At 42.9% G+C, this 16131-nt stretch overlaps 1 protein-coding gene across 12 annotated transcripts in view; it reads right to left on the bottom strand.

Moving 5' to 3' along the window:
* Nucleotides 1–16131, bottom strand: part of FBXO25 (F-box protein 25) — a 98533-nt gene that overhangs the window by 70743 nt on the left and 11659 nt on the right. For 9 of the 12 annotated variants that reach the window (XR_012328967.1, XM_073798618.1, XM_073798622.1 and 6 more), the window contains exons 3-5: nucleotides 3862–3965; nucleotides 2885–2934; nucleotides 215–307 (exon numbers count right to left, since the gene is read on the bottom strand). Coding sequence is in view for 11 of the 12 variants with exons in the window: in XM_073798618.1 (XP_073654719.1) it covers nucleotides 215–307; nucleotides 2885–2934; nucleotides 3862–3965 (247 nt within the window). In the remaining variant the exon portion in view is untranslated. The remainder of the gene's footprint in view (nucleotides 1–214; nucleotides 308–2884; nucleotides 2935–3861; nucleotides 3966–16131) is intronic. The other 3 variants (XM_073798617.1, XM_073798616.1, XM_033848728.2) reach the window with 1 other exon arrangement.

A 16131-nucleotide genomic window follows, 5' to 3' on the forward strand; every position in this document is an offset into this window, starting at 1 on the left:
GGGCGGGGAGTGTGCCCCTGCCCCTGCGGGAGCCTGCAGAAGCCCTAGGGCCAGCCCGGAGCCTCGCCCGACTGCCCGCCCCCGGGGGTTCTCTACCAGCGAACAAGCACAACTGTACGCAGCTGTCAAAAGCATCTTAAATATTTCACATGATAATCCTCAAAACGCAGTCGCTCCAAAGTGTCATCAAGTGACTCTGAAATAAAATACTCACTCTGGCCACGTAAGTGAACCTCCGGGCATCCTGGACCGCACTGAAGAAGTCTAAGCGGTTAAAAGCTTCTCCCAAAGTGCAGTAGCCGTGTCTCTGGAAAAACAGACACAAGTGAAAATCTGTCAAATGAGTCATGAGTCAAAATGAGCTAACAGTTAACGTGAATTAGTCTGCGCAATTTCTTTTTTAATTTTGGCAAAGGATATTCGTTTTTATTATGATCTATTCCATATTTAGCTGAAAACAGAGTAAAATTAAAACAGTGCTAAATTTAAGTCCTTTATGTATAATCAAGACACTACGCACTGACATTTCTACACCACTTAATGACAAGGATAAATATTGATTAAATATTTGTCAATTTCCTTTGTTGGCATGCATTTGGGGGAGGACAAAATTAAGCCTAAAATCATAAAATAACTGGATGTATTCTAGGCTGTGCAACTACAAATACATAAATCATGCTTGGCCACTATGAAGAAGCATCTGCTATAAACTACACGTTGGAATTCGATTCCTCTGCGGGGAGTCCTGTGTGCCTGCAGGCCTGGACGTACGCCCAGCCGCTCAGGATCAAGGCCGAGAGGCACCTGAGTGGGGTGGGGTTCTGAATACCAGCGTGTGGGTGCAAAGGGCTAGAGGTGATGGGACGTGACCGTGGGCAGTGATATGCCCTATATTCCATACTGGTTTGTACAGATCTCTACCCCAGGTTTCAGAAGACATTTTAAACTCAATCTTCTGTATTGGAATACTTAGAACATAAAGAGATCTTCAATGCAGAGTTGTGGGTATAGATAAAGTGGGGAATAATCACAGAAAACATGAGGTGACAAACACGCCTCACATTTCAAACAGAGGACAGGAGAGGGGCCAGAGGGGGAGCTGGAGGGGAAATCCTTAGTCTCTGACAGAAGACGCACCGTGAGGGCTGATTTGGTTTTACACCCAAATCCCAACAACACTCTCAATGTGTGCACAAGCCAACAAGATACACTTATTTAAAACATTAATTATGTATTTTTACTGAATATCCACTAAGTACAAAATATTTTCCTGGGAGCTGTGGAGGAAGCCAAGATTAACTGGATATCAATCACAACCTGAAATCAATCACAGCCAGTAACTATTCTCTTTCTCAGTGAACAGAATTCCAAACACTGGTGTTCCTTCCAGGCAGTCACCCATCTCACAACAGCCTCTTCTTTGGGGGGAAATAAAATCACACGTTTGAAGCACCCAAGCAGCAAACACCTGGCGGGCCCCAGGTGAGAAGACCAAAGGCGTGATGTGATGCGGAGAGAGATGGGACCAGCTCCGAGTCCTGGCCCTTTCCTGTGCCTGCCTGTGCCGGTTCCCAGGACCCATGCAACACTCTGCAGACTCACCGCAAGTTCCCCCTCTGCCGCGTGTGCAGCCGAAGCTGGACCTCTGTTCTGTAATCAGTGTGGTGACACCCAGCAAATGAAATGTCTAACAGTCTTTCTTTCTTTTTTTTAAAAATAAATTTATTTATTTATTTTTGGCTGCATTGGGTCTTCATTGCTGCGTGCGGGCTCTCTCTAGTTGCAGCGAGCAGGGGCTACTCTTTGTTGCAGTGCAAGGGCTTCTCATTGCGGTGGCTTCTCTTAATGCAGAGCACAGGCTCTAGGAGCACAGGCTTCAGTAGTTGTGGCACGCAGGCTCAGCAGTTGTGGCTCACGGTCTAGAGTACAGGCTCAGTAGTTGTAGTGCACGGGCTTAGTTGCTCCGTGGCATGTGGGATTTTCCCGGACCAGGGCTAGAACCTGTGTCCCCTGCATTGGCAGGTGGATTCTTAACCACTGCACCACCAGGGAAGTCCAAATGTCTAACAGTCTTTCATAAGCTCAAACTAGGTCAGATTTGCCAAACACCTTCCAATGGTGTACTGGAGTGTATGTTACGGGTTAGAGTGGTTTCATACCCATTAACAATGTTAACCATCGCCAAATAGGTCAGATAAATTTTCTATCTCAGAATCTAATCCTTAAGCTTCTAGGAAGCTGGGCTGGTTTCAGAACACCCACTATTAACACTTCTGGAACCCTTAACTTACGCTAACATAATACATGCTAAACAACCGCTCCCTGAATATTTTCCCCCATTGTTGCAAAATAAGGCCAATACAGAGTTTCTTAGACAACAGATGGAAGCAAGCTTCTCCAGATACCAAGAGAAAAAGGAAACATGCAGAGCTGAGGCGAACAGACCTTTTGCAAAAGAAAGGCGGGCAGGGCTCAACTGCTCTTCGCAGATTCCAGCTTAACCACCATCACCTTAGCTACCACTCTACAAAATAAATGAGGGGTTTACAAACTGTTCTCACCAACCCAAAACACAGGAGAGCCAAGACACAGCCCTACTAGTACCAGAGGCTCACTATGAACAGCTTTGGGGGAGGGCAGGGGAGGAAATATCAAAGTACCTGGGGGTCCATACTTCTTCTGAAACAGCCCTCCACTGATTCAGATTCGTACGGGGCACTGACATACACCACACACACGAAACACTGTCTCAAGACCCTCTTATGCTTTCACCTCTTAGAATGTGGACACAGGTGTGATATTGCAAAAGAAACAATTTAATGTAACATCACATATTCAACAGTAACAATACAAAACATACTCTTATTTATAATAGAATACTTACTTCTCTTGTGCTTTCTTTATGGACATAGATCCATTTTTCACGATAAAAACCTAGAATAAAAATTAACTTTGTTTTTAAAAGCTGGTGAATCATTACAAAATGAAGATTTTAAGGAACTTCAACAGTGGCACATGCTAACAAAATTACCTGACATCATATAGATAAGAGATGCTTTGACTTGGCTAAATGCAACCAGAATTGCTTCGTTTCCTAATATCAGTTTAAGAGGTACTGAAACATCTTTACGTGAAAGATGATTTATGACAGTACCACGTCTAGGTAACTTGCAAGAAAATAGTGTCACCAAGTGACTGCAGTCATATCCAAACACAAATGGTTATAAAAGTACATTTGGTATACACCCTAATAAAAGTTCTCTTCCTCTTTCATGGCCCCGTATGGTGTCCCATTTAAATACACTTTCCAAGTAACTCACATCCCAGAGCTTTGAGGATCACGAGTACATTGTCCACGGCGGCCTCCAGAGGGCGCACGACTGAATTCACTAACAGGGTCTCAGGGACTCAAGTCTGGGCATCTGCACAGGGGCCCTTTCAGAGCCTCCCCATCCCCGTCCCGCCTGCATGGCTCCAGTTTTGACCATGTCTACCTTCTGCTCCGAACCAGCAGCGTCTCCTGCACCAAAGCCCAATGTCAAGGTCCCTAAGGTTCAGCCTCACTGCTTGGGAGTGAATGGAACTGAATTCAGGACTGCTATTCAACATTCAGACACAGAGGCTGTTTTGTAGGTTTTCCTGTCTTTGGTTTCATTGTAGCAAATCTTACTAATGACTTACTCAACTAAATGGCTGAGCTGCAAATATCTGACCACTAAGTCAGTGGGCAGCTGTGGATACAGTGCTGCTACGTATATAACTGTATCAGCATTTACGTCATAAGACAGCACTGTCAATGCAATTCAATTTATCAACATATTCAACAAGTAAATATGAAATTATTAATGAAAATGTTCTTACACTGAGTATTTTTGTCATTTCTAAAATGGTCCTTTTTCCTTTTTTTGGATGCATATTCATGCTCTTCATTATTGAATATTTCTTCATCTTCACTATTTAAGATACTGAAATAAAGATACATTTTATTAAAATATTTTTACAGGGGTTTCTTCATCTGGATTTTCTTTTGTTAAAAAGAAAAAAGAAATATTTCGTTTGCAATTCAGGAGCCCAGAATAAAAATCATGTTAAATTCTGAAAGCAATCCTTAATTTTCAAAGCAACAAATCACAGGTTTGAAATTACAAGGCTAATGTCTACGTTTTTTTGTTTGTTTGTTTGTTTGTATTTTGCGGTACGCGGGCTTCTCACTGTTGTGGCCTCTCCCGTTGCGGAGCACAGGATCCGGACGTGCTGGCTCAGCGGCCATGGCTCACGGGCCCAGCCGCTCTGCGGCATGTGGGATCTTCCCAGACCGGGGCACGAACCCATGTCCCCTGCATCGGCAGGCGGACTCTCAACCACTGCGCCACCAGGGAAGCCCCATGTCTACGTTTTTTGCTTGTTTTGAGAAACCTGAGATTTATCCTGGTTCTTATCAGAATCCTGTATCAGGAAGTGATGCACAAGTTTTAGAATCGCATAAGGATTTTGAAATGCTCAACCAAGGTAGTTTCAGACTTTAAAACTTACAGTTTTATAGTTTATACTCTGGAAAAAAGTTAATGTGACAATATGATACCTAATACTAATGATTTGCTATATCCCTGACCCAGTGCTGAGTAAACTCAACACCTCTCTTTGTCCCCATACTTCCAAAGACTTAACTGGAACTACTACTGTATTTCCTTACTAAAGCATCAACCAACTAATGCTACCTGTTAAGGTGCTTAACTGAAGCCAGATGAAGTAAAACATTTCTTTTTTCCACTTAAAAACATCTAATTCAAAGCTTTCCCATTTTTTTCTTTTGGATAAAATAAAATCATAAGGTGATAACTCAACAACTTGAACACATTTTTTTAAAAAAATTTCTTCCTTGTAGTAAAAAATAAATAAGACTATGCAAAAAGCAGTCCACCCCCTCAAAACTGAAGATGCACACAATTTTTATTTTCAGCACACTCACAGCTGGATTGTTTTCAGTCTGACAGCAAGCAGGGGCTCTGTGGAGACGAGCTGGCTAGCGGAGGGCCAGGGACTGATACTCAAAGCCGAGGGAGTAACCCTGCTGGCTGCCTCGTCGCCACTCTTTGACAAGAAAATTGTACACAAGCTCCTTCCACTAACCTGTATTCACTTTTAATCAAAACAGCTGATTTTCCCAAATGAATCCATTTATCACCATCAGAATAGACTTAAAGAACACTGGCAATAGTCGTAAATCATTAAGACAAGCAAAAGTGCATTTAGAAAAAACAAACAACTTCACATTCAGTGGCAGGCGTTAAATAATACCAATTCATAGAAATGGGTTGATCCTGGCTGTATCTCACATGGTTTGTTGTCATTGATTCAAACACTGAAGGTAGAAGATTTCAAATGTAAACAGCTTTTCCAACTACAATCACAAAGGCATCAAGGGAAAGCAGAAGTACACTGCTCTCCAGAAACAGCATCACAGAAAGGAAACCAGGCACCAGGAGAGGAGGGAGCTGCCCGGTATCTCCTGGGAGAGGGAGCTGTGTCCGGCTAGGCCCAGGCAAGCGAGGGGCACTGGGCAAGCACCCACGTGTGCTCTGCCCTGACTCTGCCCTGGGAGGGCTGGGCCGTCTGAAGGGAGGCAACAGGCCCAGGGACAGACGTACAGGAAGGAAGCACAGACATCTATACATTTCAACCGTGTTGACTTACGAAGGCAACACTCTCAGCCCTCCACGCCCACCGCTCGGCACTCCACCAGCACCCCGTCACCCTCTCTCTCAGGAATGTTTTTCTGATAAACCCACCAAAGGTGCATGGCTTCCCCACACCCCATGTCCATTTCCAACCAAGACAAGGATACGTATGGAGAAGAACCATCAAAAACATCTCCTGACATACAGGTAAACAGCAAGGACCTACTGTATAGCATAGGGAACTGTATTCACTATCTTGTAATAACATATAGTGGAAAATAGTTAGAAAAAGGATACGTACGGATATATGTGTAACTGAATCAGTCTGCTGTACACCTGAAGCTAACACAATATTGTAAATCAACTATACTTCAATTAAAAAAAAAAATCTCCTGACAGAAATAACCAAGGGCCAAGAAAAGAAGTTACTTTCTTCTCCTAACTCACGCCTTGAAGTCAGCCTGCGGCTTTTAACACTGTCCAAGGGTGACCTCACCTTTTCCCACCTGAGGATCCTCACCCTAGGGATGACCCATTAGACAACTGGTGACATTTTTCTCAAGAGTCACATAACATGGTCTTAAGCTTCATCCCCAGACCTTTCTCGGGTCAGCACAATACTCTGTGATGGGCTATCACCTTCCAATCATTTCCACCCAATTCTAGGAAATAAGACAAAGGAGGGTAAACCTCCGGGTTTGAAAATGGTTAATCGGCAGTTCGTAACTGTAATGTTGTAAGACAAGTCACAGAAGTTTTGTAATTAGTAAGAAAAATTACCAACATTTGTGAATGATTTACATTCTAATATTTATAAAGGTAATTTGTGCTAATAAAAAAAACAAAACCAAGTATGAAATGAAAAGTCTCCCTTGCCAATCTCACACCTGAGAACTGGGTAAATTTTCATTATTTCTATCTTCACTTGTTCTGGTTGCTAATTTTATAATTCAAACCAAACCAAAACAAAAAACCCAGGCACATAGCTCTGTTTTGAGCTGCCTGTAAGAGACAAGGAATTAACCTCATTACTACCCTCCCCTCCATTCTGGGTGGCAATTCATCATTCAACGATCATCAACTCATGACCCATCTAAACTCATCTCTCTCTCCACCCATTTTTTGGCCGGGGACTCACTTCAATTATTTTGACATAAATCCCAGACCGGCTATCATTTCAGGTGTAAATGTCTCAGGATGATACTTAGTCCTGCTGTGATCTGTGTAATTAGTGTTTCTTCATGGATGAGTTCTCCGGGGCGTTCCCATCAGCATCCAATGTCTCTTAAAGGTGCCCAGAGGGCAGGGACTCCTGCTGGACTAACCCCCAGCTGGGGGATGGGCAGGCACTGCTGCCTGGGTGCCCCTGCCTGGCCCTCAGGGAGAGATGGGGAATAGGTGGGCTGTGCTGTTGGCCCGTGTGTATCCCAGGTCTGGAACTGCGGGCACCCCGGCCACCTATGGTGCTGCCCTGACCACATCACTGCTCGGTGCTGGCGTCAGACAACTCCACGGCCTGTGGGAGGGAAGGATGCCCAGCACGTGTTCTGTCGGTCGCTCCTACTGCATTTCTCAAGTAAATACCCCGTGGCTGTCCCTGGGAGGAGCCCCCTGCTGCAGCCACCTCCTTGGCAATAGCATCCCACACTATCCCCACCCCACACTCTCCCACCGGGAAGCCCTCCGGCTACAGACCATGCAAGCGTGTCTCACAGACTCCTTACCCTTTCGGGTGCACCAAGACACTGAGAGTTGCGCCCCCCATTTTCTCTCAAGTACAATGTATATTTACAGTATTTAAGATAATATATACCTTTTTTTAATCATTTCTAGGATTTTGCATAGGAGGGGAAACTGCAGCAGCCACCCCCACCCAGTTGCTTGAAATCAGAATCTTAAAAACTGTACTAAACCAGAAATATTTATTACTGCCTTGGGTTAAATAGTGGCCCCTCAAATATGTCTAAGTCCTAACCCCTGGAACTTGTGAATATGAAAGTCTTTGCAGATATAATTACACGAAGGATCTCAAGACAAAATCATCCTGGATTAACCAGATGGGCCCTAAACCTTATATGGGGAGAGGCCACACAGGAGAGACACGGGGGGATGGCGGGTGACAGCAGCCAAGGGACAACAGCCGAGTGACAGCAGAGGCAGAGACTGGAGCTGAAGGACAGCGAGCATTGCTGGCAACCCCAGAAGCTAGAAATTCTCCCAAAGAGCCTCCAGAAGGGACCACCCCTGCTGACACCTGCATTTCGGACTTCTGGCCTCCATACTGCAAGGACAAAATTTCTGTTGTCTTATACCACTGGGTTTTCAGTATGGCAACCCTAGAAAACTAATACAATTCTCTATCTTCTTAAATTACTTCAGTTGGTATCGCTCTTGAAAGCACATATGGGCTATCAATTCTACCATACAAATAGAGGAGACTCTGGGAAGAAAAACTCAGCGAAATGAAATATTTAACATGCCAAAGTAAACATTACAAACAAAATGTGATCATTTTACCAAAAAACTAAACAGAGGAACCCCTCAGACACAGTCACCAGTAACTGACTGCCAAGCTGACTTCCACGGGCGTTTCTCTCAGTGAAAGAAACTTCTCTCCCAGCAGGGCCACAGTCTCTGCTCTAACAGTCCCAGGTTACTGTTTTCAGTTGTATGTCGGTCACCTATTAAACTTAGCTTTTTATCCTCACATTACCCACAAAGGATCAGGGTTATATTACTTTTTCCTGCTGGCCAAATGTTCACGTTTGTTTTCCTGATATAAAGTCACTTTTGCATCAGTGTATTATTAGCCTCTCTCGCAAAAAAGATATTTAAAAAAAGGTCCAATTTTTTTAAGTTAAAAAAAATGCAAAACCTGTCTGGTTTTAGCATTAGCACTTCTGTCCTAACATCTCATGTGACGTGCTTAAGGAATCTGATGCAGACATGATGCATGAAGGGAGCAGCAGGCAGATGGCAGGATGGGATACTGAAGACCAAGGTGGACAGCGGCCCCGGCAGCCCCACAGCTCTGCCAGCGGGAGAAGCAGTGGACACCCCCATGCAACTTGACGAGGGGAACACCGTCTTCCAGAGGTTCCAGAGGGAGCTCTCTTGGAGAAGGGCCACGTAAGAAGTCCAACCAAGCAGCTGCAGACTCCATGAGAGAGAGCCGGGAAGGCACGAGGGCATAGCGGCCACCCTCTGCATTCCACCGACGCCCCGCAGGCGTGCTCTGACGGCTTGCCTCCAACCTGCTGCCTTGCCTGAATGACACACCCACCGAGCACCTCATGACGGTCACGCTCCCGCTTACTCTAAGAGTGCACGTCCATAACGTGAGAAAGACACAAAGACCTGACAGCAGTTCTGTAGGAGGAATCACAGGCCAGGAATGGAATGGGTTCAGGTGACATAGTTAACATACTCAAGTGAGTCAAGGATTTATCATTTAGATAAACCCAGTCTTAAAGGTAAAGGTCGCAACAAACGTTATGAATGTGCATGAACAGAGAAGTACGGCAACCAGGAAATTAGTGGAGAATCCACTACAGAATGAGCTCAGGAGGCCACCAGGACTAGAGAGGCAAAGGCAAGAAGGCTGGTGTTAAACAAGTAACATGTATGTACTTGTAGAATTACATGTTTCTACACGTACAAGAAGGGTCCATGATGACAGAAAAGACACAGCAAGTGATGGCTATAAGACACATAGCAGAGAACAATGACTAACAAGGTAGGGGAGGGCAGGGGAGACAGGTCAGCAGCTAACTGCAATATTACACACTGTACGGAGCCAACAGTCAGTGTTCAAAAAGAAGAAACCAAGGATACTACACACAGGTATTAGCATAAAGGTGAAAATAAGAGGTAAAAAACTTCCTAAATATCAAAAGAGTAAAAGCAAATAAAACACAAGGGGCCAGACTCTCTGTTGTGTGTATGAGAGAAGTGAACATAAATAAAGACAGACAGATACAGATGCAAACGTGTACTGTACATCTAAAACATTAATTTCAGGGAACTGAGGCCAAACGGAGCAGTAAGCGTGAAGGGGGTTGGCTCACTTTTAAAGGAAAAGTGTTTGGGGTTGGCTCACAAAGCAAAACAAACACCCTACCGAATACGCATACATATAAAAGGATGGGGAAGTACACATCAGCATGTACAGGACCCAGGAAAGACAAGTGTGACAGGAAACTTTACAGCATTAAATACATATATCAATAAAAAGGTAAATAATATAAACATACAACTTGAAAGCTAGAAAAAGAGTAAGTGAACAAAAAGACAGAATTGTTAAAGATAAAAAGAGGTGGGGCCTTCCCTGGTGGTCCAGTGTCTAAGGCTCCATGCTCCCAGTGCAGGGGGCCCGGGTTCAATCTCTGCTCAGGGAACTAGATCCCACATGCCGTAACTGAAAGATCCTGTGTGCCGTAACTAAAAGATCCTGTGTGCCGTCACTAAAAGATCCTGTACGCTGCAACTAAGACCCAGCGCAGCCAAATAAATTTAAAAAAAAAAGATAAAACAGGTATTAATAAATAGTAAAAGAATAGAACTGAAAAATAAGCCCCAAAGCTGGTTCACTGGACAAAACAAACCAGCAAGATAAACCACTAGATATCTTATCAGACAAAACAGAGAAAGTACACTATATAAAATTAATGACAAGAAGAAAATTACAAACACAGACAGGAAATTTTAAAAATTGTAAAAGGCTATTTTGTAAAACTCTTTGTAAATAAATGGGAAGAAATGAAACAAGTTTTTTAAAAACATAAATTTAACCAATAAAAAAATATCAGATTTTTCCCTTAGAGCTAGTTAAATACAAAGTTCATTTAAGAAGAAAGCGAGGAAGAATTAGGAGACAATTCAGAACAAGAACAGCAGTGGGAGAAGTCTAGTCCTACCTGATATTAAAACAAATTATAAAGCCTCATGAAAACTGCCTCTGGTCCAGTTCAAGATGGTGACAAAGAAGGACCCCAAACTCACCTCCTCGCAGACACACGGAATTGACAGCTACATATGGAACAATTTTCCCTGGGGAAAACCCCCAAACCAGCAGAGCACCCCTACACATCAGCTGAACAAGAAAACAACACATTTAAGTGGGTAGGAGAGGCCCTGACACATCTCACCACAAACCTCAGCCCCGAGGGGCTGCCCAGAGTCGGGAGGGAACTCCCAGCCTGGAGCTTCTCTCTGAGGAGTGAAGGACGTGAACCCACATCAGCACCCCAACTTTTAAGACCTGCACCTGAGAGACAAGCCCCCAGACATCCAGTGAGAGCTCTCCACCAGCTGCCTCCAGAACACAGTACAGAGACCTCAGCCCCAAATGCACCAGCCTCCCTGTGAAAGAGGCCTGTCAGTTTACCTTCAGCTATGGCCGGAGGGGCAGGGTGCTAATGAAATACTCATCTGGGGGCTGACTGCAACCCTCTCTAGAGACAGGAGCCTGGCAAGTGCCGCATTCATATTCTCTCCCTGCCCCACTGTGGGTCATCAGCATCTCTGAGTGAGGAACAATGCACACATCTGGTACGCGGACTGTCATGGCTGCTGCCCAGAGAACCCAACCCTTGATAGCCTGGCTCTGGTTGCCAGTGGCGCTGTGTTCATGGGTTCAACAGGGCAATAGCAGAGAAGGAAACCATTCTTAACTGGCTACCCCAGGGCTCAACTCAGAGGAAACTGACAGAAAAGCCCACCTCCCAGTCTTCCCCTGAGAGGTATATGTGCATACTTCAAAAGCTGCTGCCTCAGGGTCTGGCTTCCAATCCAGCTTGAATCTAGGTAACAACTGATATACTCCCCTTTGCGACACTGACAGGTCTTGGCACACCCTCAACTACTGAGAGAGATTAAAAATAAAGTAGGCTGATTGGACAACCACAGAGGTTTGAGAGACAACCAAGAGCTGGGGCAGGGTTGAACAGTAAGGTTCATCTCCTACACCAGGCCACTCCTTCAAGACTGGAGGAGGTGGCTGTTTTATCTCATGCACAGAAACCAACACAGAGAGTCAAGGAAAATGAAGAAACAGAGGACTATGTTCCAAATGAAAGAACGAGATAAAACCTCAGGGAAAAAAACCTTAATAAAATGGAAATAAGTAATTTACCTGATAAAGGGTTCAAAATAATGGTCATGAAGATGCTCACTGAGCTCTGGAGAAGGATAAATGATGAACAAAATAAGAATTTCAACAAAGAGAAAATATGAGTACCTAATAGATGTCACAAAGCAGAAGAATACAATAACTGAACTGAAAAATACAACAGAGGGGTTTCAAAGCAGACTAAATGAAGCAGAAGAAAATATCAGTGACTCAAAGACAGGGAGTGGAACTCACCCAATCAGAGCAGCCAAAAGAAAAAAGAATGAAGATACCTTAAGGCATTCTGGGACAACATCAAGCAGACCAACATTCACATTACAGGGGTCCCAGAGGAGAAGAGAGAAAGAGGCAGAAAACTTACTTGAAGAAATAATGGCTGAAAACTTCCCTAACCTGAAGAAAGAAACACACATTCAGATCCAGGAAGCTCAGAGAGTTCCATATAAGATGAACTCAAAGAAAGCCACACCAAGATACATTATAATTAAAGTGTCAAAAGTTAAAAACAAGAGAAGAGTCTTAAAAGCAGCAAGAGAAAAACAATTCCTTACATACAAGGGAATCTCCATAAGAATATCAGCAGATTTTTCAGTAGCAACTCTGTAGGCCAGAAGGGAGTGGAACAATATAGTCAAAGTGCTGAAAAAAAAAACAAAAACAAAAAACTACCAACCAAGAATACTCTACTCAGTAAACTGTCCTTCAGAATTGAGAAGAAATAAAGAATTTTCCAGAGAAGCAAAAGTTAAAGGAGTTCATCATGACTAGAACAGCCCTACAAGAAATATTAAAGGGATGCCTTTAAGCCGAAATGAAAGGGTGCTAAATACAAAGAGGGAAACATGAAAGTACAAATCTCACTTGTAAAGGTAAAAATATAGTAAAATTAAGAATAATCTAATGTAAAGACAGTGGGTTAATCACTCATAAAGGAAGTATGCAGGTTAAAAAACAAAAATATTAGTAGTAAAAATAACTATGACTACAATAATTTGTTAATGGATACACAACATAGAAAGATGTAAATCGACACCAAAAATATAAAACGTGGAGGGAGAGTAAAAATGTAGCTTTAGAATGCATTCAAAACATAAAATGTTATCAACTTAAAACAGACTATTACAAATACAAGTTGTTTTATGTAAGGCTTGTGGTAACCACGAAGCAAAAATCTATAGTAGATACACAAAAGATAAAGACACAGGGAACTAAGCATACCACTAAAGAAAGTCATCAAACCACAAAGGAAGTAAACAAGAGAAGAAGAAAGGAACAAAGGAATTACAAGACAGCCAGAAATTAACAAAATGGCAATAAGTACATACCAATCAATATTTACATTAAATGTAAATGGACTAAATTCTCCAATTGAAAGACACAGAGTGGCTGCATGGATTAAAAAAACAAGACCAATATATATGCTGCCTACAAGACACTCACTTCAGATGCAAGGACACACTAAGACTGAAAGTGAAGGAGTGGAAAAAGATAGTCCAGGCAAATGAAAACCAAAAGAAAACTGGGGTAGCTAAACTTACATCAGAAATAGACAAAATAGACTTTAAGACAAAGACTCTAATAAGAGACAAAGGAGGTCATTGTATAATGATAAGCAGATCAACCCAACAAGAGGATATAACATTTGTAAACAGAGGAGCACCTAAATAAATAAAGCAAATATTAACAGACCTAAAAGGAGAAATAGACAGCAATACAACAATAGGAGGTGACTTAAATGACATATTAGACCACATGGACTTAACAGACATATATAGAACATTCCATCCAAAAACAAGAGAATACACATTCTTCTCAAGAGCACAGGAAACATTCTCCAGGATGGATCATATTATAAGGCCACAAAACAAGTCTCAATAAATTTAAAAAAGACTGAAATCATATCAAGCACATTTCTGACCCTGATGATATGAAACAAGAAAGCAATTACAAGACAAAGACTGGAAAATGCACAAATATGTGTAGATTAAACACATGTTAATGAACAACCAATGGGCCAAAGAAGAATTCAAAGGAGAAATCAAAAAAATACCTTGAGACAAATGAAAATGGAAATACAACATACCAAAACTTAGGGTATACAGCAAAAGCAATTCTCAGAGGAAAGTTCATAGTGATAAGTGCCTACACCAAGAAACAAGAGAAATCTTAAATAATGTTAACTTTATATTTCAAGGAACTAGAAAAGAAGAACAAAGCCTAAAAACAATGGAAAAGGGCTTCCCTAGTGGCACAGTGGTTGAGAGTCCGCCTGCCGATGCAGGGGACACGGGTTCATGCCCCAGTCCAGGAAGATCCCACATGCCACGGAGCAGCTGGGCCCGTGAGCCATGGCTGCTGAGCCTGCGCGTCTGGAGCCTGTGCTCTGCAACAGGAGAGGCCACAACAGTGAGAGGCCCAGGTACCGCAAAAAAAACAAAAAAAACAAAAAAAAAACCACCACAATGGAAAAAATAGTAGGAAGACAATGGAAAAGATCAATGAAACTAAGAGCTGGTTCTCTGAAAAGATAAACAAAATTGACAAACATTTAGCAAGACTCACCAAGGAGAAAAGAGAGAGGACTCAGAGTCAGAAATGAAAGAGGAGACATCACAGCTCACACCACTGAAATAAAGGATCTTAAGCAACTACTATGAACAATTATATGCCAACACATTGGACAACCCTGAAGAAATGGTTAAGTTCCCAGAAACTCACAACCTACCAAGACTAAATAATGAGGAAAGAGAAAATCTGAACAGACTGATTAAGAGTAAGGAGATTGAATCAGTAACCAAAAACCTCCCAACAAACAAAAAGTCCAGGACCAGAGAGCTTCACTAGTGAATTCTAACAAACATTTAAAGAATAATTAATACCAATCCTTTTCAAAGTCTTCCAAAAAAATCAAAGAGGAGGGAACACTTCCCAAAGTCATTTTGTGAGGCCAGCATTACCCTGATACCGAAACCACACAAGCAAACCACAAGAAAATTACAGGCCAATATCAATGATGAACACAGATGCAAAAATCCTCAACAAAAGACTAGCAAACTGAATTCAACAATACATTAAAAGGGTCATATACCATAACCAAGTGAGATTTATTCTAGGGATGCAAGGACAGTTCAACATCTGCAAATTAAACAATGTAAGACACCACATTAACAAAATGAAGTAAAAAAAAATCATATGATCGCTCAATAGAAGCAAAAAAAGCATTTGTCAAAATTCAACATCCATTTACAATAAAACTCTCAATAAAGAGGGTATAGAGGGAACGTACCTTACCATAATAAAGGCCATATATGATAAGCCCACAGCTATCATCATGCTCAGTGGTGAAAAGCTGAAAAGGGGAGTTCCGTTTGCTCCACATCTGCATCACCATTTATTGTCAGCCTTTTTAATTTCAGCTATTCTGGTGGGTGGATAGTTCTACCTCACTGTGGCTTTTTTAAAAGCCTTTATTTTTTAGAGCGGTTTTAGGTTTACAACAAAACCAAGAAGAAGGTGCACATCACTGGGGTTTTAATTTAGTTTCCTTGATAACTAAAGATTTGAACTTTTATCTTACTGGCCATTTGCATGTTTGTCCAACTCATTCTCCCAGCTGCTAATTGAGTTGCTTGTCTCTTTACTAAGTTGCCAAAATCCTGGAAGAAAAGCTGTCAGTGTAACAGCTGAGTTCAATCAGGACACAGAAGCCACATCAATTATTTTAACTGAGAAACTTAAAATGAAAATGTACAAATATATACAAAGCATTGTTAACTAGGTAACCTAAAAGCCGAAAAGAACACTGAAGCATCCCAGAGGTAGTGACTGCAAACAGCTGTCACCACACTGCACTGGGAGAGCGAAGGGCACAGGCTGGAAGCAGCAGGAGGAAGCACTGTTGGCTGGTGCTGGAGTCTGAGCTCAGATGAGAAGCCTCGAGGGCCTGGGATCCACCTGCGGGGTGGGGTGGGGGCACCAGCATCTGGTGTTGAAGGGACACGATAAGCCAGGTCTGCAAATGTCAGAAAAGCTGGGAGGGACAGTCCAGTGCTGCAGACCTGGGGGGACAGGTACAGAAAAGGCCCCGGCAGCAGCTGCCCCAGTCCCACCCCACAGGCCCCGTGGCACCCTCCCCAGGCAGGGCCTAGCAGGGCCCACCGGCTGCAGCGTCACAGGGAGGTGTGAGCAGGTAGAACGGGGCCCAGAAAACAGCTTAGTGACAGCTGACAAAACACGATACTTTCTCCCGGTCACTGGCTTGACTGTTGATGTTCTCAATGGTGACTTTTCAAAGCAACTTTCAAAGATCGGTTTAGACTTCAA

Source organism: Tursiops truncatus, chromosome 21 (assembly GCF_011762595.2).
Source record: "Tursiops truncatus isolate mTurTru1 chromosome 21, mTurTru1.mat.Y, whole genome shotgun sequence".
Lineage (NCBI taxonomy): Eukaryota > Metazoa > Chordata > Mammalia > Artiodactyla > Delphinidae > Tursiops > Tursiops truncatus.